Source organism: Podarcis cretensis, assembly GCF_951804945.1.
Source record: "Podarcis cretensis genome assembly, chromosome: 10".
Lineage (NCBI taxonomy): Eukaryota > Metazoa > Chordata > Lepidosauria > Squamata > Lacertidae > Podarcis > Podarcis cretensis.
In genome coordinates, this window is record NC_137179.1 from 41,588,642 (window position 1) to 41,610,439 (window position 21,798).

The 21,798-nt window shown below is 40.7% G+C and overlaps 1 protein-coding gene across 8 annotated transcripts in view; it reads left to right on the top strand.

The window, feature by feature from the left end:
* Window positions 1-21,798, top strand: part of PPFIA2 (PTPRF interacting protein alpha 2) — a 293,474-nt gene that overhangs the window by 229,753 nt on the left and 41,923 nt on the right. For 7 of the 8 annotated variants that reach the window (XM_079991813.1, XM_079991806.1, XM_079991810.1 and 4 more), the window contains 10 exons: window positions 6,148-6,234; window positions 6,677-6,760; window positions 7,544-7,675; window positions 8,286-8,348; window positions 12,205-12,296; window positions 14,248-14,383; window positions 14,733-14,953; window positions 16,178-16,415; window positions 18,856-18,885; window positions 21,281-21,411. In XM_079991813.1, coding sequence (XP_079847939.1) covers window positions 6,148-6,234; window positions 6,677-6,760; window positions 7,544-7,675; window positions 8,286-8,348; window positions 12,205-12,296; window positions 14,248-14,383; window positions 14,733-14,953; window positions 16,178-16,415; window positions 18,856-18,885; window positions 21,281-21,411 — 1,214 coding nt within the window. The remainder of the gene's footprint in view (window positions 1-6,147; window positions 6,235-6,676; window positions 6,761-7,543; window positions 7,676-8,285; window positions 8,349-12,204; window positions 12,297-14,247; window positions 14,384-14,732; window positions 14,954-16,177; window positions 16,416-18,855; window positions 18,886-21,280; window positions 21,412-21,798) is intronic. The other variant, XM_079991807.1, reaches the window with a different exon arrangement.

A 21,798-nucleotide genomic window follows, 5' to 3' on the forward strand; every position in this document is an offset into this window, starting at 1 on the left:
AATAATACAGTATAGTTACCACTCTGTGATTATAAGTTGCATAGGTTTCTAGCCTGTTTGAATGATCATTTCTGTATTGATGAGGAGAAGAAATGGGGGGGGGGATCCTCATTCATAGGAATCCCAGCCCTTCTGTGTCTTTTCAGTTCTGTTCCTGTTAACTAGATATATATGATCTGTGTGTTCCATCTAGATTTTGTTGTGCAATTTATATCAGGAACTGAGTGAGACAGAATGTATATGTTACTTAATTGAGGGCAAAACTACTATTTGGACAACAAGATCACAAGCAATGCAGCCAAACATAGCCAAAAATACATCTGTAGCCATTGATGGCACTAGTGACCTCTTTTGAATGCCAAGCAAGAGCCTACTTGGTCTCTGCAATGCCAGTCAGGGGACCTTGTTTGCACTGCCTAATGTGTGGGGAGGGAGTCAAAGGCAAGTTACACTCTACATCCCAACTGAGTCAAGGCCCTTAACCCACTGCTAACTTCTCCCCAAATAGTTTTCTGGCCAACTCAGTTGCCAGCTTCATTGAAGCCAGCAGAGAGGGCAGAATCAGGGGAAATCAAGGGTCCTAATGTATTACTGTTATTATGTTTTAAGTTTAAGCAAGCTAATCAACATAACTGACTTCTTTCCTAAAAACAGTGGATAAAAGCGAGAATAGACTTTACTGGAACCCTCCCCACAATTCGCTCTACTAAAAAGATGCTTAATGTATTGGGCTCAGAAATCCAGATTTTTTACTTCTGACACATTATTTTCTGTTGATCAATTTGTATAAGATTTCAAGTGTTACATAGCAAGAAGAAAACTAACATCAATTTAAACTGGTCTAACACACATGAAATCTGAAATCTTGTTTTTCCCTCTGGTGCGATCAACAGTTCTTAGGTGATCACACTTACCCACTGATTAGTTTTGGGGGCCGCCTTGATGTGGATACGGAAGAGATGTGTATGCAGTTTTGCCACTGATACTGAAGTCAATGGAGGAGTCCTTGAATATTGGGTGGGAGTTCACATAAGCACCTCCTTTACTAGGAAGTATTGGTAATCTGGTAAAACTATAGCCATGTTATGAATTTTTTCATCTTATAACTACTCTATAGTAGGCTTGTGTTGTTCATAACATTGTGTTTCAAATAATAATAAATATATTATAAATGAATGAACAATTCTAATTCAACTAAAGTAAACCTATTCTGCACCCCTAAATTTAAATATATATTGGATTGGATCTTGACTTAGTCATGCTTGAAGCAGCTTGAAGCACACCTTAAGTGCACTGGTTTTTAATGAGTCTGTCTAAGCATGATTAAGTCTGGAGCCAACTCATTCTTAGTATATTTTTGGAAGTTGCTTGCGACCAGTTTCTCAGTGAGTTCCAGGGATAGGGAGTTCCTGAACGAAGAAGCAATAGTACAACAAAACAAAAACAAGGAAGCATCCAATGGAAAAGACAAAAAAAAAAGTATCAAAGATGCTGAAGAGAAATACACTTTTTATTAGTGCCCAACATGTTTCAGCCCACTATGTCAAGGGATTTTATGTTTTCTTGTAAACAGCTCAAAAACATCCACGTTGAAATTACTGCAAGGCAAAACTCCTCAAGAGTTCTTCCAAGGTTCCAGAGGGAGGGAATCATGTCTAGGATAGTGTTTCCTCCTTTTTTGCTACAATCAGAGCGAAATTGCTAGGATACAAAAGGGATGAGTTACGCAGCTTGCCAGACTGGCACCTCCTTCCTCCTGCCTGCCTACTTTGTTTTTATCTCAATACCAGCAGTTTGGTTGCTCCTTCATAGTATCAATTTCATATTAATGCAGTCGCATTGATGAGGAATGTCAATTTACAGACTATGTACCTCCTTTTTCAAGCAAGCAGTTCTCCCTAAATCAAAGCAAAAGCCAGTCATGAGGCCTAGCTTCTGATCTATATGCATGCATAGTGGATAACAGATTACAGTCTCATACCCTCCAATATTTCTCTGATGAAAATAGGGACGTCCCATTCCATAATGATAATTTTACTATTTATGCTCCACATATCTTACTCGGTTGCCCCAGCCACTCTGGACAGCTTCCAACATATATAAAAACATAATAAAACATTATTAAAAAACCTTTCCTATACAGGATCGCCTTCAAACGGCTTGGGGATCTGATAACTCCATACCCTCCAACATTTTTCCAATGAAAATAGGGACATCCTAAATAAAAGTGGGACATTCTGGGATCAAATCAGAAACCGGGACGGCTTCTCCAAATTAGTGATGTCCCTGGAAAATAGGGATACTTGGAGGATCTGCAGTCTTCTTCATGTCCTGGGGAGGCTGTTAAACTTCCCCACTCTGAGAGAGAAGGAGACAACACAGAAACTGAGTTTTTGGAAAATGATCAAGAGATTAAAAATTGTGGGATAAGCAAATTATTAATGAGATATGTAAACACCAGCAAATGCAGAATGAATGCTCTTTGTCATATAACCACCCCATAAACAAATCGGAATGAATGTTCAATAAAGACTGGACATAGTCTAACACCACAAACTTTTGCAACAAATCAGGATGAATCCTGAATAAATAGGCTATCTGGAGGAACCCTAGTACTCAGTGTGATCCCTAATTTCAAAATGAGAATATTTTCAGCACTTTGCATCAAAATAACATCAACTCAATCAGCAAAGGAAACTGTTGAAGAAATATGCTCTGAAATTGTTGTGTTACTTAAGGATAGTTTTTGTGCAACTCCAAAAATGAAGTTTCTGTCTAGACACTAGAAGATAGTGCCAGATATCTGCTGAACTTACACAAAGTGCCCTAAAGGCATTCAAAGACTAATTAAATGGGACTCCAAAGAAGGAAGACAATCTAGACATTTTAACCCTAGAGAAGTTCAGTCATTGCATTAAAAACAGATGAGAGCAAAGTTTTCATCCTGAAGTGATAACATCTACAGTGGTACCTCGGGTTAAGTACTTAATTCATTCTGGAGGTCCGTACTTAACCTGAAACTGTTCTTAACCTAAAGCATCACTTTAGCTAATGGGGCCTCCTGCCGCTGCGCCGCTGAAGCATGATTTCTGTTCTCATCCTGAAACAAAGTTCTTAACCTGAAGCACTATTTCTGGGTTAGCGGAGTCTGTAACCTGAAGCGTATGTAACCCAAGGTACCACTGTATAACCATTTCAGAAGTGTATTTCATCCTATCCAGCTGCACCTTCAACCCCAGGAAGCATTTTTGCATTGTTAATTCAACTCAGTATTGAGTGTTTTCAAGTAGCCAACCCTGTGGATATTCTTGATGTGGCCTTAGTGTCACATTCGGCCTACAAAGTATGATTCTATTTTTGAAACCTACCCAAATGATACCTTTGTTGACTTTTACCCAGGAATGAAGGAAAGAATGGTGTTCAGTTGTGTCTTGCCTAAATAAAAAAAAGCACTTCATTGTCAGCCTAAGAGGTCTTTTCCTCCCATCCAAAGACTAGAAATGCAGTATCCATAACATAAGTGATAGCAAGGAAGCTGACCAGGGTTGGCCAGGAATAGTTCTTATGTGCTAGTCAATCTAGGAATGATGGTCTCCTGACAAGAAATGAATGGTCAGGACTCCACAGAGATACATGAGATCTTTCATGCTCCAACAGGATGCCATCAAGGCCCATAGCCAAGGTAGAAGAAGATTTATTTGCATTTCGCCTAATGTCCCTGGTGGAAATAAAGTTAGCAGACTGGATCAGGTGACCAGTCGGCTTCCAACTGTGCAAGGTGAATGCTTCATTTTAAGGTAATCAAGTATTAAGTTTCAACCAATCAATATAAGTGCCAATCCTACCCATGATCCAGAAGATCACAGAGTGCAGAATGATGTAAATCAAGAACTGAAATGGTTCAGTCATTATTGGATTTTACCTCAAAATGCAATGTCACTATATCACTATAGTGTTAGAAAGGACCCTAGTGGTCACCAAGTCCAAGTCCCTGCAATGCAGTTACCTCAACTTGCAATCTCCCATCCAATCTGAAACCAGACCAGACCTGGCTTAGCCTTTGCAAATGTGCTAGCAGTTTTACTGCTATACCACTATGTCTACCTTCTCTGCAATTTTGGTAATCAAAATCTTTTAGATGCAGTTTCTTGTGGCTGTTGCTTTTGCCTGTAGGTTTTCAGTGTTGCAGTCAATAAGGGCCTATATGCCTTTGCTAAGGACAAAGAAATGTTGAGCCTCACCCTTTCTTCATCCTTAAAGTAAATTTCTTCTGTAAGCTTCAGGGGGTATTTTTCTTTGTTCTTACTTAAACCATTTCTCCTCAAGGGAAAAAAAGTTGCACATATTGACCTTACATGATCAAGCCTTGGTGAGCCTTTGGTTCATGTGATTTCCCCTCAGCCCACCTGTTCTCCTCTTCTGGCTACAAAGAGGTGAAAAGAAGCTGTTGCTTCTGTTTTTAACTAACCACTGTTTAGCATTATATCCAGTCCCAAACAAACTGTGCTTAACGTTGAGTATGGTTTACTAAGACAGCCCAGTTTCTGGCTTGTTTCAATAAACCATTGATAAGATTAATCACAACTTTGAGTTCAGACTAAACTTACTGCTGTCCTGCAGTAAATTGTAATGGAGATGATGTCTGATGTCTTCCTTGGAAGGAGGAATAGGCAAGGGGGACCAAGGTGCATTCTATGTTAAACCATGGTTTAGCGTTACAACTGAATGAGGCAACTGTGGGCTCGTAGAGCTCTTAACATTTTACCTGAATAGATGGGAGGTCTTTCATTAAGCACACCTCTCAGACAATTTACAGGTAAGAAAAAAGTCCACTGTCAAACAAATTATCAGCTTCATTTTATGCTTGGAAAGGTGTTGAATCGTTGGATGAGCCTTTATTATTAATATTAAATATTCATGTTGATCTGAGTGCTCTTTTTATCTTGTAGCATATACTGACACATTATAAAGAGTGTCATCTCTTAATTTTGACTTTGGTCTTGTGAGTCACCAAGCCAAATGCAGCCCATCAGCTACATATGGTCGTCTCCCCAGGGTACTGATAATCCTCCTGCTTTTGCGGCCTGCCTGGGACTGCAAAACAAAAATGGGAATTGCCAAAGACCTGGAAGACCCTAGTCCAGGTGGGCTGCATATGGCTGGATAGGGTTGCAGGTTGTGTCCTAAAATGTTTGCAATGAACTTTAATTTAGGCTGAAAGGGGTTAACTAGTCCAAAATCCAGAATTGGTCATACTCAGAATAGGCCCATTAAAATCAGTAGGCCTAAGTCAGTAATGTTCATTTATTTCAGTGGGTCTACTCTGAGTATGGCTAACAGGGATACAACCCATTATTCATTCTGTTTAAATAAGGAGTAATTCACATTGACTTTTTTTAGAAGTGTGTGTTAATGGGACATGCAGTAAACATAGGATCCATTGTGATACATTACCTAACTGAGCATTTGTCCAGATCGTTGTTCACTAAACTAAAGAGTGGCATAGCAAGACATAATGTGAGCAGCTTGTGGAACGACCAGACACCTGCTTTGCATTCACCACAAACTCAGTAACCCTTTCATAGTAAGCCCGGGAGAGTTATGATATTTCCTTTAGTTATATGCTTTCATATCTCTTAGGCAACCTACCATAACATTATTCTAGAGATGACTAACCCATTTGGTTTAGTATATTCTGTAACATAATATACATTGTTTTTGTTATGATAAGACTGTAGGATGGTCTATTTAAAAAAATAATAATAATTCTGGCATTGGCTCCTCAAAGTTGTGTTCTGGTCTTGTGTTTATCCAAATTCCAATCAGGCTTTATATTTGCCATAATTGCTTTGAGATCCCTCTATAGAGGAAGAGTAATTCTTACCAGCCAGCCATCACTAACCTGAAATTTCCATACCTAGGTTGTTAGCTTTTTTAGCATCCCATTGTTTTTAGTTCATCCGCATCAACTGCCTCATGTCACCCTATTGTAAGTGTGGTTTATTCTACATAAAATTATGTCAGTTAAAGTATTAAATTTGCAATCACACTTTTCTTTTGAGCATTCTGTGCTGTGTTCTGTTCAGTGTTGGTGTCTTTAGTTCTGATTTTTCAATTTTGTCCCTCTCCTTTTCCTTGACTTGTTAGTCTGATCCAACCTCTTCTACCTCATCTGATGATTATCAATATGTTATGGAAGCTAAACTGCAAGAAATGATCTCCATACGTAGGAAGGTAGTCCTACTGGACTTTACTTTCTATTGCTAAATAGAATCCATCTAGTTTTGTTTTCTTATTTTTAAGAACTCTTTTTAAAAAATTTATGTATTTCTTTTATTGATAATCAACCATTGTGCGGTTCAGTGCTTAAAGAGCTTACAATTTTATGATGGCAGGTTTGTGTTCAAACCATGCACAGTCTGCATGTTACATTTGGCTGATTTCATTGCTCATAAATAACTCCAATGTTTTGCTGGATGCTTGGATGTAACAGGCCTTTGTAGCTGACACATTTCAAGCAATGCTGTTCAGCTGCCTGTTTGAATAATATTTATTTTTGAAAACTAAGTTTGCAGTTAGCAGTAGCTTGCTTTACATTTTCTTTAAAACAAATTGAGATTTTGGCTCAGAAAGCTCTTTAAGTTTCAAAGAAGTGTGTTTATTTATTTTTATATAGGCAGAAGAAAGGCATGGCAACATTGAAGAGCGCATGAGGCACTTGGAGGCCCAACTGGAGGAGAAGAACCAGGAGCTTCAAAGAGTATGTGTATTGTTGATCATTTGATTTATAGTTTGACTCGTCTAAGCTAAATGCATCACACTGTTACACATAGTCCCCCTTATACCTAAAAAATGAGTCTCATGTCTAGAAGCTCAACTGGAAGAGAAGAATTGGAATTTCCCCCAAATTGCTTACATTTATTTATTTTTTGACTTGATGAATATGAACTGAACGATTATCAGGTATTGAATGTGCGCAAATGTTTGATTCAGCAGTAGTGCTAATAAATTTTATCCTCTGGCAGTATTTGTTTTTGCTGTGCGCTACTGTACCATGGGTACTGTGACACGGGTGGCACTGTGGTCTAAAACACAGAGCCTAGGGCTTGCCAATTGGAACCTCGGCGGTTCAAACCCCCATGACGGGGTGAGCTCCCATTGCTCAGTCCCAGCTCCTGCCAACCTAGCAGTTCGAAAGCACGTCAAAGTGCAAGTAGATAAATAGGTACCACTCCAGCGGGAAGGTAAACAGCGTTTCCGTGCGCTGCTCTGGTTTGCCAGAAGTGACTTAGTCATGCTGGCCACATGACCCAGAAGGTGTACGCCGGCTCCCTTGGCCAATAAAGCGAGATGAGCGCCGTAACCCCAGAGTCATCCGCAACTGGACCTAATGGTCAGGGGTCCCTTTACCTTTACCTTTGCTGTACCAGGGTATCATTACTGTGATTTCAGTTACAATAATCCACCACTCGTGTTTCACTAATGATAACATTTTAGATAATTTTGGAACCGCCCATTTTGTTTCCTTGATACTTTACTGAAGGCAAGGCAAAGAGAAAAAATGAATGAAGAGCACAACAAGAGATTATCAGATACTGTGGACAGACTTTTGACAGAATCTAATGAGCGCCTGCAGCTACATTTAAAAGAGAGAATGGCAGCATTGGAAGAAAAGGTAAAATGAGCAAAACAAATGGTTCATATCCAATGGTAGTCATGCTCAGAACAGAATCAATGGATCAGCCTAAGAAGAAATGTACTAAGCTGCCTTTTGCTTAGATATTGGTCCATCTAGCTCAATACACTCTGAGTGTATGACCCAATTGAGGATTGTCCCATACTTACCTTGATTTGTATTTGGTGGGGGGGGGGGTGTTCTTGATACTATGGGGGGAAAGCAAATAAATACTTAAGGCTTGATCCCTTGCCCATCAAATCTTCCTGTTCCTTTCCTGTATGTGAAATCCTCACTGACTTTCCTTCCTGCCAGCTTTCTTCAAAACTCAATGGAGCTACTCATGTACTCCGGGGTATTTGCAGTGCACAGACTGGGCCATGTGCTTAATGTTTAAAATGTCAATCCTATGTTGATGGCAAAATGTCAGTCCAAAATTGATGTTGTCCGATAGCTATCTGTGTTAATAGTATAACTTTTAACATATTCATAAAAGGATAGTCAATACTTGTTATTACAATGGGAAGCATGAAAAAAATTGCAGATTCTGCAGAAATGTGTTTTATTTTGCTGTAATTTGTCTCTACTTTTGATCTTTTCTCTTTCTTAGAATGTTTTAATACAAGAATCAGAAAGCTTTAGGAAGAACTTGGAAGAATCATTACATGATAAGGTATTCTTTCTTTCCTACCTGCATTCACCTTTATTTTAAAAAGCAACTGATTACCAAAAAAGAAGTAGTAGTCTTCGGAATTCAAAACCTGAAAATGTTCCTAAAGATAATGGAACCTAGGGTTGTATCCAACTAAGACGCTGCAAGAGGAACAACTTCTACTTGTCCAAGGGATTCTCTCCACGCCCAGTGGCATCGCAACGGGGAGTGGGGGGCGGTACGCCCCTGGTTCCATGTCTGCGGGGGTGACAAGAAGTCACCCTGTGGGGGCTTGTGATGGCACAAGCAGCCATCGCACCACCGCAGCCGCATGTGGAGGATCCTCCATTCGCTGCTGCAGCTGTGAGCAGAGCATCCCAGCGCCAGTGGCAAACCACTAAGTACAGCACATGTGCAGTGTCACATGCATGTGCTGTACGTAGCGACGCTGCGCATGCGCTGTATAGCAGTTTGTAGCCAGCACCGTTCCAGCACTGTACGGACAGTGCCAGGATCCCTCCTTCACTGCTACAGCTGCGAACTGAAGAATGGGATTTTCCGTTCGTGGCTGCAGCCGCGAGCAGAGGATCCCAGCACCGTTGTACGGTGCTGGAGCGGCGCCGGCGGCAAACCGCTATACAGCACATGCACAGTGTCACACACAAGGGCTGTACGTAGTGACGCCACCCATGTGCTGTATAGCGGTTTTCCGCTGGAGCTGCTCCAGCGTCATATGGACAGTGGCAGGATTGTCTGCTTCTGGCTGCAGCTGCAAATGGAGGATCCTCCATTCACGGCTGTAGCAGCAACGAAGGGATGCCGGCACTGTACATACGGCGCTGGAGTGGCGCCGGCGGCAAACCACTATACAGGATATGTGCAGCGTCGCTTTGTATGGCGCATGCGTCGTTTGTAGCAACGCTGCACATGTGCTCTACATCATGACAGCCACTCCGGGTACTACAGCACCTTCCTTCACCCCTGCCCACACCTCCCTTTGTGTGCCCCTTGCACCCCCTCTATATCTGATATGGAGCTCCCTCAACCCTCCAAATCAGATTGCAGGGGGTGCAATGGAAGGAGAAGGAGGAGAAGTTTCATTGTGTGAGCAATTAAACTGGACAGTGCTATTGTTCACACATCCGAGTGAAGATATGAGAGAGCTACATGCCGCACAGCATCAACATTCAGCCATACACTAGAGAACCCGCACCTCTGTAGGCTGCAATCCTTGGCACATTTCTCTGGGAGTGAGCCCCATTGAATGCAACTTACTTCCAAATTGGGCTGTACACTTCAAGTAGTGTTCATTGGCCTGCTGATAATATTTATGAACCCTAGTGCAGGCATGAATTGCCCCCACAAAATATGTGGGCTGGATACATTTGGTTGAATGAAAGACTTTCCTCCAAACTGCCACATTCTTATGTAAATACCTCCTTCCCCACTCTAGAGATGCATTTTGATTGCTCTGCTTCCATAGAATGCTCAAGTCTGGGTGGTCAATGGCCAGAAACTTATTGAGGACATGAGTCTTGAGCTTTCAGCCCCACATCTACCCAATCCTGACAGTCATATTAAAAATAGCATCAAAATTGCCCTTTGCAAGTCAACACAGCTTAACCCATGTACCATTGATTTAATGAACCAGTCAAATTCATTACAAACATTTATAACAAATGCCATTTTTCTAATTCTTTACCAACCTACAGCCAGTAGATAACATAAATTCAACCAATCATATTTAAGTAAGCAGAAAGTAATTTTGCTAGGTATCAGATTAAATAGAAATAGAAGGAGTGGAATGGGAAAGAATTGTGGCTGAGCCCTGAGTCTAGGGGCAAAATAACTGTTAATGCGTGATATCGGAACCAAACATGAAGGGAATAAATTGTAGACAAATACATTTTTTAATTTGGCTGTCATTTGTTCCTAAAAAGAGAATTTCCAGAAGGAATGGGTGGGATTAGACTTCTGACTATGACTCATGAGCTCCTTGTTGCTTCATTTGTTTATTTTAATAATTTGTTGGCCACATTCTGTTCCAAAGAATTGTACCCGAAGCAGTGTGCTTCCTTCCAATTATGCTTATCCCCATATTTTCTCTATACTTGTTGTCAGGAAGAGACTGAATCTTTTTTTTGGGGGGGGGGAGAATGTCATATTTAGCATTTATGGAATGTAAATAGCTGTTGCCTATATGTATTTTGAGCAGTTGAAAAATATGTTTCCAGAATTTATTCATGTATTTGGTTTTTGATTTACTGCATTTATAGCTTCTCTCTCCCCCCCCCCCGAAGAGCTCAAGACATGCTTGCCCCATGTTTTGTCCTCCTAACAACCCAGTGAGATTCTTCAGTTTTCTTCTTGTCCTGAGTTGGGATTTGAACTGGAGTCTTCCTAGCCCTAGTCTGACACTCTAACCACCATACCATGCTGCCCCCCCTTTTTTACATTTTCTTAGCTAAAAGTACAGAATAAGTGGCACAGCAGAAGGATACTATGATTCTTCCTGATACCAAGAACAAGTGGGGGCAGGTTTCACGGGAAGAGGTAGATCCTCTTTTCCCAACATGATACCCTCCAGATGTTTCATACAACAATTTCCACCACTCAATGCAGCACAGCCATGATAGCTGCTCCTTAAGGGAGTTCTATGAGCTGGATCTGGACCTATTCATACTTATAGTAGAATACTCAAATCAATTCTTTTAAAAGGACTATTCTAAACCTAAGTCTGGATCCGAGCCAAATCATTTAGTATATAAAATCCAGTGCACTTTTCTTTGACTGCTTTCGTTGAAAATTCAAGCTGTATTTTTTTTCCATTTTCGATAGAGAAGTGTCTAGATTCCTGTTGTTGTTCTTAGTATATTAATTTAGGAATAGTTTCTTGCTTATGCAGTTCACCCCTGTTCATTGAGGGCTAGTGGTTTTATCATGCTAAACTGAGCTCAAACTGCTATACTAGACCTTTTAAAAAAATTAGGGGAAGTGTTCTTTGTCCTCGATCCTGTTATCTGTGACTGACCCATAAGAACAAGTAAGAAACAATTGATTCGAATCTGATGGTTTTCAGTGTGCAAGCCAGCTAACGTTAGCTGGATTTATGTATTTGTTGCAAAGTGTAATTCTTTTAAGAACTCTGTACAGTCAAACCCCGGTTCTTAAACTTAATCCGTTCCGGAAGCCCGTTCGGCTTCTGAAACGTTCAACAACCAAGGTGCAGCTTCCGATTGGTTGCAAGAGCTTCCTGCACTCAAGTAGGAAGCCGCGTCGGACGTTTGGCGTCCAAAAAGCGTTCGAAAACCAGTGCATTTACTTCCAGGTTTTTGGCATTTGGGAGCCAAAAGGTTCCAAAACGAAGGCGTTCAGGAGCCAAGTTTTGACTGTATAAACTTTAAAACAGCAAAGAAGGAATGCAAAATTGGTGAAAACTGGAATCTTTGGAATGTATTTATAGTCTTCCATTTGTTATGTCTGGCATCACTAAAAATCACCAATGATTAGTTTGTCTAGCTGACAAAGGAATTTTTTTCTACAATTCTCCCGTTAATAATTTATTTTTCATATTGTAAAAATATCTATAGACGTGCTTTGTTGGGCTGTTTAAAATGATTAGTTGGTTTGTTGCAACTTTAACCTTAATAAGTAATGCTAGTCAATAAGTAATGAGTCTAACAAATTACTTATTTAACAAATATTAGTTTTAATGAAAATAATATTTTTACAACCCCTTGCTAGGCTGATACACTGTAAGTTGGTACTTAGTTGCCGAGAAGCTTAATGTTGTTCGCTGATATTAATTTTGATAAATGTAAGTTTTGATATAAAAACACTGTTGACTTCTTATTATTGTCATTATTATTATTTTCAGGAAAGATTGGCAGATGAAATAGACAAGCTGAGAGTTGAACTTGACCAATTGAAAATAAGAGCAGGTTCTTTAATTGATCCCACGTTGTCAAGGTAGCCTAAGAAAACCATAATATTTTCTTAATTTTAATACATTTAAAATCATACTATGTTGAAAATACTGTTTGCAGTTCACCATCCACCATGCGTTGCAAGCAGCCTTAGAAAATGTTATCATTTTAATCATCGTCATTTTCTAAGGCACTGGGTGAAGTGCTTCCTTTCATAACTGCCAATGGGAAATCTGCTTTAGGCATTTATAGGTTGTTTTACGTGGGTTTTGAGAAAGTGTTGGCAGGAAGAGGAATGGACAAATAAGTCCATGATTAAATTCAGATGTGATGAATATTGCATTAGTTCTCCTGATTATAATGCTAGCACATCTGTCCCATTTTCTAATGTTCCTTTCACGTTGCAGTACCTGTTGCATTAGGGAACTTGTAGCAATTAGTGCTAACGTTCATTCACACCAGTGGTCATGGTGTGACACACAGTGAATGTCACTGGATGAGGTTGATGCTCCCCCATTCATGCTTTCACATGTGTGCTTCTGTTTCTCCATTACGTCCCCATGAAAACAGTAGGAAAGAACTGTATGCCAATGTACCACCCCCAATTTTGTCCCTTCCATGATTTTCTGGGTTAAGGGGCTGCAAAGTGATTTTTTTCTAGTAACAGGTAGGTAGCCGTGTTGGTCTGCCATAGTCGAAACAATATAAAAAAAAATCCTTCCAGTAGCAGCTTAGAGACCAACTAAGTTTGTTCTTGGTATGAGCTTTCGTGTGCATGCACACTTCTTCAGATACATTGAAACAAAAGTCACAGAGGGTGGGAAAGGGTATTGCTCAGAAGGTTGGTGGGGATGGGTGGTTGGCTGATAGGTGTGGTAAACCAGTTGACAACTGCAATTGGTCTTACAGGAAAAAGCAAGGGGTGAGATGGATTCTTATCTCATTATACATGAGATGGATTTTTATCTCATTATACATGTGGATTCTTCTCTCATTATACATGATAAAGCTATTTTTAGCCATCTCACCCCTTGCTTTTTCCTGTAAGACCAATTGCAGTCGTTAACAGTCGTCAACAGGTTTACCACACCTATCAGCTAATCACCCATTCCCACCACCCTTCTGAGCAATACCCCTCCCCACCCTCTCACTATATATAAGGGTCTCGTGACTTCTGTTGCAGTGTATCTGAAGAAGAGTGCATGCACACGAAAGCTCATACCAAGAACAAACTTAGTTGGTCTCTAAAGAGCTGCTGGAAGGTTCCCCCCCCCCCAAAAAAAAATCAAATAACATGGAAGTGAGCACTAAACATGACCATATACCACTGGTTTTCAGGAAATGGCTATTATGTCATGTGACAGCTCACATGCAATTCAGAAATTAACAATTAGGGAAATGGAATAAACTTCATGTAAATGCAGCCTGTTTCTGATTTGTATGACTTTTATATACAGTCACCCATAAGTCTGCTTCATCTCCATGTTAAGTTTTATTTCAATCTGGGGGAGGGGGAAAGATCACATTTCAAGTGTATATTTAAGTGTGTCTTTTAAAATGTATCTTCTCTCAAAATACACCCTTGTAAATGATGAAACGTTTGAGCTGAGAATTATGCAGAAACATTTGAGAAGTGCAAAAGCTAGTGGGAAACTTAAGCATCATCCAAGAGTTGTTCATTTGGTCTTGAATCCTGGTTGATTTCAACCCAAGTCTTGCCAGGTCAAGTTTCATTGCTCTCTCCACACCACACTGACTATCAGGAAAACGTGTCATTTTGAGTTTTACTGATTATTTCTAGTTTCCATTCAGATACATCACAGAGCTTTATTACCCTCGTAGCATTTCAGGAAACCACCCAAAATTGTTTTCTTTATGTATAGAATGAGATTTCATAGGATGAACGTCTCTGCACATTGTAAAACAGTTAATAAATTGTTGATTTTTTTTTTTTTTACGGTTTGGCTTATTCGTGTGCTGCAACTGTTTTTCAGACCACATCTTGATTCATCAGCAGAGCTGAGGTACTCTGTGAGCTCCCTAGTTGATAGCCAACCAGATTATAGGTCTACTAAGGTGATAAGAAGACCTAGAAGAGGCCGTATGGGAATCCGGAGAGACGAACCAAAGGTTTATCTTGTTCTTTGTTTATTAAAAGCAGTGCTCCTATTATAGTAATGGAAATGGATAGGTTTTAGCCATAGTGGTCCAAGGAGTCTGGATGTTCAGTGACAGAGGCACAACATTCACTGCTACTCAGGAAGATTGGCTTGGTAAGGAGGAACTGTAGTCCAGCCAAGGCCTTGCCTCAAGGCCATTCCTCTTTCTGGAAAGTGACTCTTGTACAAGTGGCCTGAGAAAACTAAAAGGTGTTAATCAGTGCCAACAGTGTTTCAGTGTACTAGGCTTTCTGTTTTTAATTTCTCTCAAAATTAACATTTGAAATGAGGCTGATCGGTATGCATTTCTTTCCAATTAGGTGAAATCCCTTGGAGATCATGAATGGAGCAGAAGTCAACCGATGGGTGTTCTGAGCAGCCATCATTTTGAGAGTGACACTGAAATGTCTGACATTGATGATGATGACAGAGATACAATATTTAGCTCCATGGATCTTCTGTCGCCAAGTGGACATTCTGATGCCCAAACCCTTGCTATGATGCTTCAGGAACAACTGGATGCAATCAACAAAGAAATCAGGTACTTGTACATCACCAAAAAACAGAGAGCTTTCTCATCCCAGGCAACAAATCGTGCAAATACTTGCAATAAATAAAATGGGTTTATTCACATGCATCTGGCTGGTCTCTGAGGGAAGCAGAAGAACCAACTTAGGTGGAATTTTATTCATAGCAGCAGTGCAATCCTGAAACACATATTATGTATTTTTCAAAAGAAAAGGCAAATGTGTATATTTGTTTAAGAGAATTTGTATACCGCTTTATTGTCAGCAAAACCAGTAAGCATTTAATGTCTCCCCAAAAGTAGACCCTTTAGTTCAGCTATGTTCATGTAACATAAGAGACAACTACGCAATACCTTTCAGCCCCTTAACATTTCAACTGTTTGTTGTGTAGGTTTTCCACCTTTCAAGGTGGAATGTTTCAGCTGTGCTGAACCTTTGAAGTCATTTAAGCAACTGATTCTACAAAATTGCTAAATCAATTGAAATAGATGCTTTGACTACATTGTACATCATTATAATGTTTGACATTTTATTTCAATCAATCGATTTTATTGCATTAGCCATACGGCCATAGCATAATATACATAGAAATAACAACATAAAATGGGGGTGGGGAGATAAAAGTGGATGTTGTCCTGGGGGAATACTTTGAGAAAATGAGGATAACAAAAGTAACGGGGGATTTAAAACATCGAGTGACAGAGAATACAAAAACATTTTATTTTATTTTTTTATATTTTGCTGGAAGCCACCCAGAGTGGCTGGAGAAACCCAGCCAGATGGGCGGAGGTATAAATAATAAAATTATTATTATTACTATTATCTTCTTATTTAAAGCTCACCGATGGGTCTCCAACATGATGTACTGGTGAAGCCTATATCATTTGTGAAAAGCACCTTATTCAACTGTTGCCAGGGATCAGGGCAAGGAAGCAATTCGCTGTACAGTGGTACCTCTGGTTACGAACGCTTCTGGTTAGGAACACTTCAGTTTACAAGCTCTGCTAACCCGGAAGTAGCTGCTCCTGCTTGCAAACTTTGCCCCAGGATGCGAACGGAAATCGCGCACGCAGCAGGAGGCCCCATTAGCAAAAGCATGCCTCAGGATAAGAACATTTTAGCTTAAGACAGACCTCTGGAATGAATTAAATTCATAACCAGAGGTACCACTGTATTGGAATACCACTCACATGACATTAGCTGTTTTAATTCTGCTGCCTCCCAATTCATGTTTATAGGTTAATCCAAGAGGAAAAAGAATCAACGGAATTGCGTGCTGAAGAAATAGAAAATAGAGTAGCCAGTGTAAGCCTAGAAGGCTTAAACCTGGCCAGGGTCCATCCTGGCACATCCATTACTGGCTCCATTACAGCTTCCTCCCTTGCAAGCTCTTCTCCTCCAAGTGGGCATTCTACTCCGAAACTCACTCCCCGCAGCCCAGCCAGGGAGATGGATCGTATGGGCATCATGACACTGGTAAGAAAATGTACAAATACAGTTTTGTGCTGATCGTTTCACTTATTTTATTACTTCTCTAAATAAGTTTTTTTTCTATAGCTTGTTTCTTTTCCTGCTCATTTATTTATTTGCCTTTTATTATGTTTTTGTCTGTAGTAGAATCACGTTGACCATTAATACAAAATGCAATAAGACTTCATATAGGGCCATTGCCAGTGTTACACAAGATACAGTAAACAATAAAAAATAGTAATGAAATGAATTTGTGGGTTGCTGGGATAAGCACTCTTCATTATGTTTCCAGTCAGTGCTCCAGAAAGCTGTTTAGGATACCAAACAATGAAAAGTTTTGCAGCCCTTTAAAGACTTAACAAATTTATGATAGCATTCGTGTGAGAATCCTTAAGTGCTTTTCCTAATAAAAGGACTTCTCAGATATATCATGTCTGTTTGCACAGTGTAGTTGCTAGGCCTTGGTGGCTGTGCTGTAAAAAGACTATAGGGCAGGGAGACCAGCTGAAGCTGATGGAACGCACCCCACGCACTGAGGTCACCTGAGCCTCAAGTGACAACAACGAATCCAGAAATATCCCTAATCTGTGAACCTGCCCCTTCAGGGGGAGTGTAACCCTATCAAGAGGAGGCAACCTTCTAGCCATCCCAGTCTAGGGAACTGCTCACTAACAGTGCCTCAGTCTTAACTGGATTTAGCTTCAGTTTGTTGGCTCTTATCCAGTCCATTACCAATGATCCAGCACATCCACTCTCTCACCTGCAGATATGTAGGAGAAATAGAGTTGTATGTCATCAGTGTATTGCTGACAGCGTACTCGAAGCCTATCGATAACCCCACTCAGCAGTTTCATGTAGACGTTAAACAGCATAGGGGATAAAATCAAACCCTGAGGAACCCCACATTGAAGGCTCCATGGGGCTGGAGAATCCTCCACAAGCAACACCCTCTGGAAACAACTATCCAAGTAGGACCAGAACCACCGCAAAGTGGTGCCACCTACCCCCAACTCGGACAGCTGCTCCAGAAGGATACCATCGTCAAAGGTATCGAAAGCTGCTGAGGGCTTGAGGAGAATTAACAGGGGCACATTTCCCTGTCTCTCTCCCAACAGAGGTCATCATACAGGGCGACTGAAGTAGTTTCTGTACCAAAACCAGGCCTAAACCCTGACTGAAATTGATCTAGAAAATCAGTTTCCTCCAAGAGTACCTGGATCTGGTCTGTGAGCACCTGTTCAAGAACGTTGCCCAAGAAGAAGATATTAGCAGTAGTTACTTAGGTTTTCTGAATCCAGGGAGGGTTTCCTGAGGAATGGTTTTACCACTGCCTCCCTCAAGCAGGCAGGGACCACCCCCTCTCACAAGGAGACATTAATCACCTCCCTAGCCCAGCCTGCTGTCCCCTCCCTCCTAGATATTACCAGCTCAGGGTCTAGGGTGCTAGTGGTCACCCTGACCAATCCAAACACCTTGACCACATCCCCAAGCCTTACTAACTGAAAGGCATTGCATGTGTGAACTTCCATTTGCAAGTTTGATACAAGATTCCCAACTCAGGTTTGCAAGGGGTTATTCAAGCCATAGTTTGCCAGTTTGGATATCATGGCCAACTATGGTTTGTCAAAAGTCAGGAAGTTACTATTAAAGTAGAATGCATGGGAGAAGAAAGGGAAGGGAAAGGAGGTGGAAGCCTACTACAGAGTTCATTCATGACATCCAAATCAACTCCTGGTGTTGCAACAGCAAAACAGAGTCACAAGAAGGCTTTATTAAAGACTGGTGGGGTGGTACCAGGGCTTTTCTTCAGCTGCAACTCACCAGGATTCAGTTCCAGCACCTCTCAGGTGGGCACCATTGCTATCATAATAGAACAAGGAAGATGATGAGTTCTAGAAAAATAGCACTGGGTGGTACTACATGGGGACAGAACTTAATTTGCTGCATGGCAACAAATGCGACTTAAGGCAGCCCTGCTTTTCCTGCTGCAGTTAAAATAGCAGCATAAGATCTAACTGCAAATTAAAAGATTCAAGTATGTTTGTGGAGTTGGTTCCAGAGAAAACTAAGCAGAATTCTCATCATACAGTGGGACTTTCCTGAGTCCTTCCCCCATCTACTACAGAGCCCATAATCTCCGAAAAGCCTTCTGAGGCTCAACATACCACCTTGAACAATGTTGGATGAGGCTAGTGGAGTTGCAGCAATATGGGGAAATGGGGAAATTTCATGGGGCTGCTTTGCATAAGTGGGAGTGCTTTTCACCTTGCACAAGTTAACTCTAGATCCAAGCCATAGTATTTTACTTGAAGTTTTGAAGTTTCCAAAACATTGATTTTCCGGTTTGATGTTGAAAAATGGAAATGGATAGGATATCAGTATCTTTTATTTTACCTACACGGCTTTGATCATTCCCCTTTGTTCTTTCCTTTGTTTTCAACTCCAGCCGAGTGATCTCAGAAAGCACCGGAGAAAGGTATGCATACTTTTCTCTCTTTTTTAGCATGCTACTGTGAATTTTCTCCCATGTGCACTTAAAACTCAGTTTAACCGGATTTTTTCCACAGGTTTTTAAAAGTAATTTTGCAAAATGAATTTTTGCATTTGTAACTGGAACTTGAGAACATCTAAAATCAGGCCTCAGCTCTTGAAACTCACAATGATGATTTGTGTCATCTTTGAAATTTGATGTGTAACTCATTGTGAATCATAACTTTGCATATTAGTTTATACAGCTGCAAAAAACTTCTCATTATTCTTCTAAATAGTAAAGCACCCTGAATGTTATAGCAATACATGACACAAGCATATATGAAACTACCAGAAGTTGTCATTACTTCCGGCTTATTAAGCAGAACCCTGGTAATTCTGTACTGATACATAATTTTGATCTTGCTTTGATATGTATCCAGTTGTAACTTTGGCTATGTATGTGGGATTAATGGAACAATGGTGGCATGCATCAAATTACACAGATGAGTCAATATCTGAGGCCTGTCTTTTGCTGGTCTCAATTTTATACACTTCTTTAGTGGCAGAGCGTGTCCTCCCTAAAAGAGGGCACGTGTTGCGGTGAGACCTGGAGACTGACCTTCTGGTTGTGGGTGGGTATACCTCTCCCTATATTTAGGGCATTTTTGCAATTGACCTTGCTATGCCGTCGTGTGTCATCTGTCTTTGGGACAGGGGCACAGCAGGAATTTTCCCCACTTGCTGATTGGCTGTTGCCATTTGGGTTTTGTCTGCTGCATAGCAAATCGTCACAACTTCTAAGGTTGCGGATAGGCACTGGTTCAGGTGATAGGGATGGGAGAACAGTCTCGCCATCCCTATGTGAAGGGTATTCCGTTAAAGGAATCCAGGGACTCAACTTGGTTTGGCCAACCCCCAAAAGGGGATTGTTCCCATGCCTGAGTCCAGGGGAGCATCTGGGGAGTGGGCATAGTCTGTTCCCGGGCTTTCTACCTACCTCAAGTGTTCACCCTTGGCTGACCTATGATAGAGCTCTGGGTCAGCACTACCTGCAAGGGTGCAGGGAGCTAGTCGAACCAGAGCCTATGCAACCACTCACTTTCTGTAATCAATAAAGTTGTGGCCTAAATTCTGCCAAAAACCAAAACTAAAATTTGAGTCAATTGTGTTTTTATTTAGGGGGGGGGGTCTCTGGGTCTGAACACGCAGTTGGTTTCCTCCCTGAAGCTACTTTGAATACTGAAGAGTATTTTGAGCTAGAATATCCATTGTATGTTCACATAAATTAGCCAGGCTTTGCAAACATGGAGTGTGAGAAGACACAGCATGTGTAAGCAACACAGTCCTATCAACCTGTTTTGTACTGGGTCCATATAAAGTTAATTAAATGATGCCCGAGGTCCAAACATTACAGTAAGCTAATTACTGGCCCCATCCACTCTTGGTTTTTCTTTATACACAGTTGGGAGGGTAGAATCTTGAACAGGGCCATGGAGGTAGTTGAGGGCATTTAACTTGACCATCACTATGGTCCAGATACAGATTGCCCTGCATCTGCAGTTGCTGTTTAGAAAACAAACATGGAAGGGCCAATCATGTGTGTGGTTTATTTATAGTTTTTATTATGCTTTTGATTATTTTATATACAAAAAAAGGCTAACCACAAGCAAAAAAAGCAACACAGAGTTGCAATAAACATTAATAGTGAAAAGAAAAGAAATTAACCAAAAACCCCACAATAATTATGTATCTATGTCAAGAGGATGGGGTGTGGAATTATCTGTTACCAGCCCAAACTTGCTCAGTATTCTTTGTTTATGCAACTCTGTGTAGGGTGTCCATATAGCCAAGAATCTTCCACTCCTTTTCTGAATAAAGAGGTTCACTTTCTTGAAATTCCTCAGTTGTGTCATGTCTTCCATCCATTGTATATTTGAGGGTGGAAACTTTCCATCCAATATGGAAACATAGGCATTTAGCCCCCATGGGTGCCTACAGTGGATTACAAAGAGTTGGTACATAATTCCACAAGCTGTTGACACCATTTGACACCATGTTGCCTGGGGGCTCACCATAGCGCCAGCACTGACCTGTGCTTGATATGTTTTATGGCCAGTTGTGTGCTCATTTGGGCCAGTTTGGGCCTCAGAGATTGGAAAATGGGACTTGAATGGCTCTCTGTAGGGCCATGATCATATCCGATTATCTCCTTGGCGTTTTTCTTCTGTTACTTTTGCGTCCCACAAATGGAACGTGGTTTTTATGTAAGCCCTTATGCTTGCTTGGAAAGTATGGTGAATTCCAAACAGTTTGCCTACTGCACAATTTGAATTATTTCTTGCAAATAACTTAGGAAGTTGGTTTCTAAGCTGCCTTTTATGGACATGGTTTGTTTGCAGATCGCAGTCGTCGAAGAAGATGGGCATGAAGACAAAGCCACAATAAAATGTGAAACCTCCCCTCCTCCAACACCTAGAGCCATTAGAATGACTCATACTCTACCTTCTTCATACCACAATGATGCTAGAAGGTAAGAAGCTCATTGCTTCAGACAGTAATTCACAACTTGAATGTGCTGTGTTCTTTTTATAATGCACCCATTCATATGACTTCTAGGTGAACTTCCACATAACTTCCAATGTATTCTATTTATCTGGAAATGCAGACTGCTGGGGGGTTTTTCCACCCTGTGATGGCTTTTCTTTTTTTCACCACTTCATGTCAGGATCCATGAGAAGTAGCTTATCTGGAGGAGAAACTGGACAAGTTTCTTTGTGAAAGAGTGGCTTTTATTGCATTGATCGTGCTTGCCCTGCTTGCATTGATTGTTTCAGTTCCTAGCTCACCCAGGCCTCTTATACGGTGCAAATGTAGTTCTCCAAGAGTAATTTTTTCTTAATTAAAAATTTGTACATCA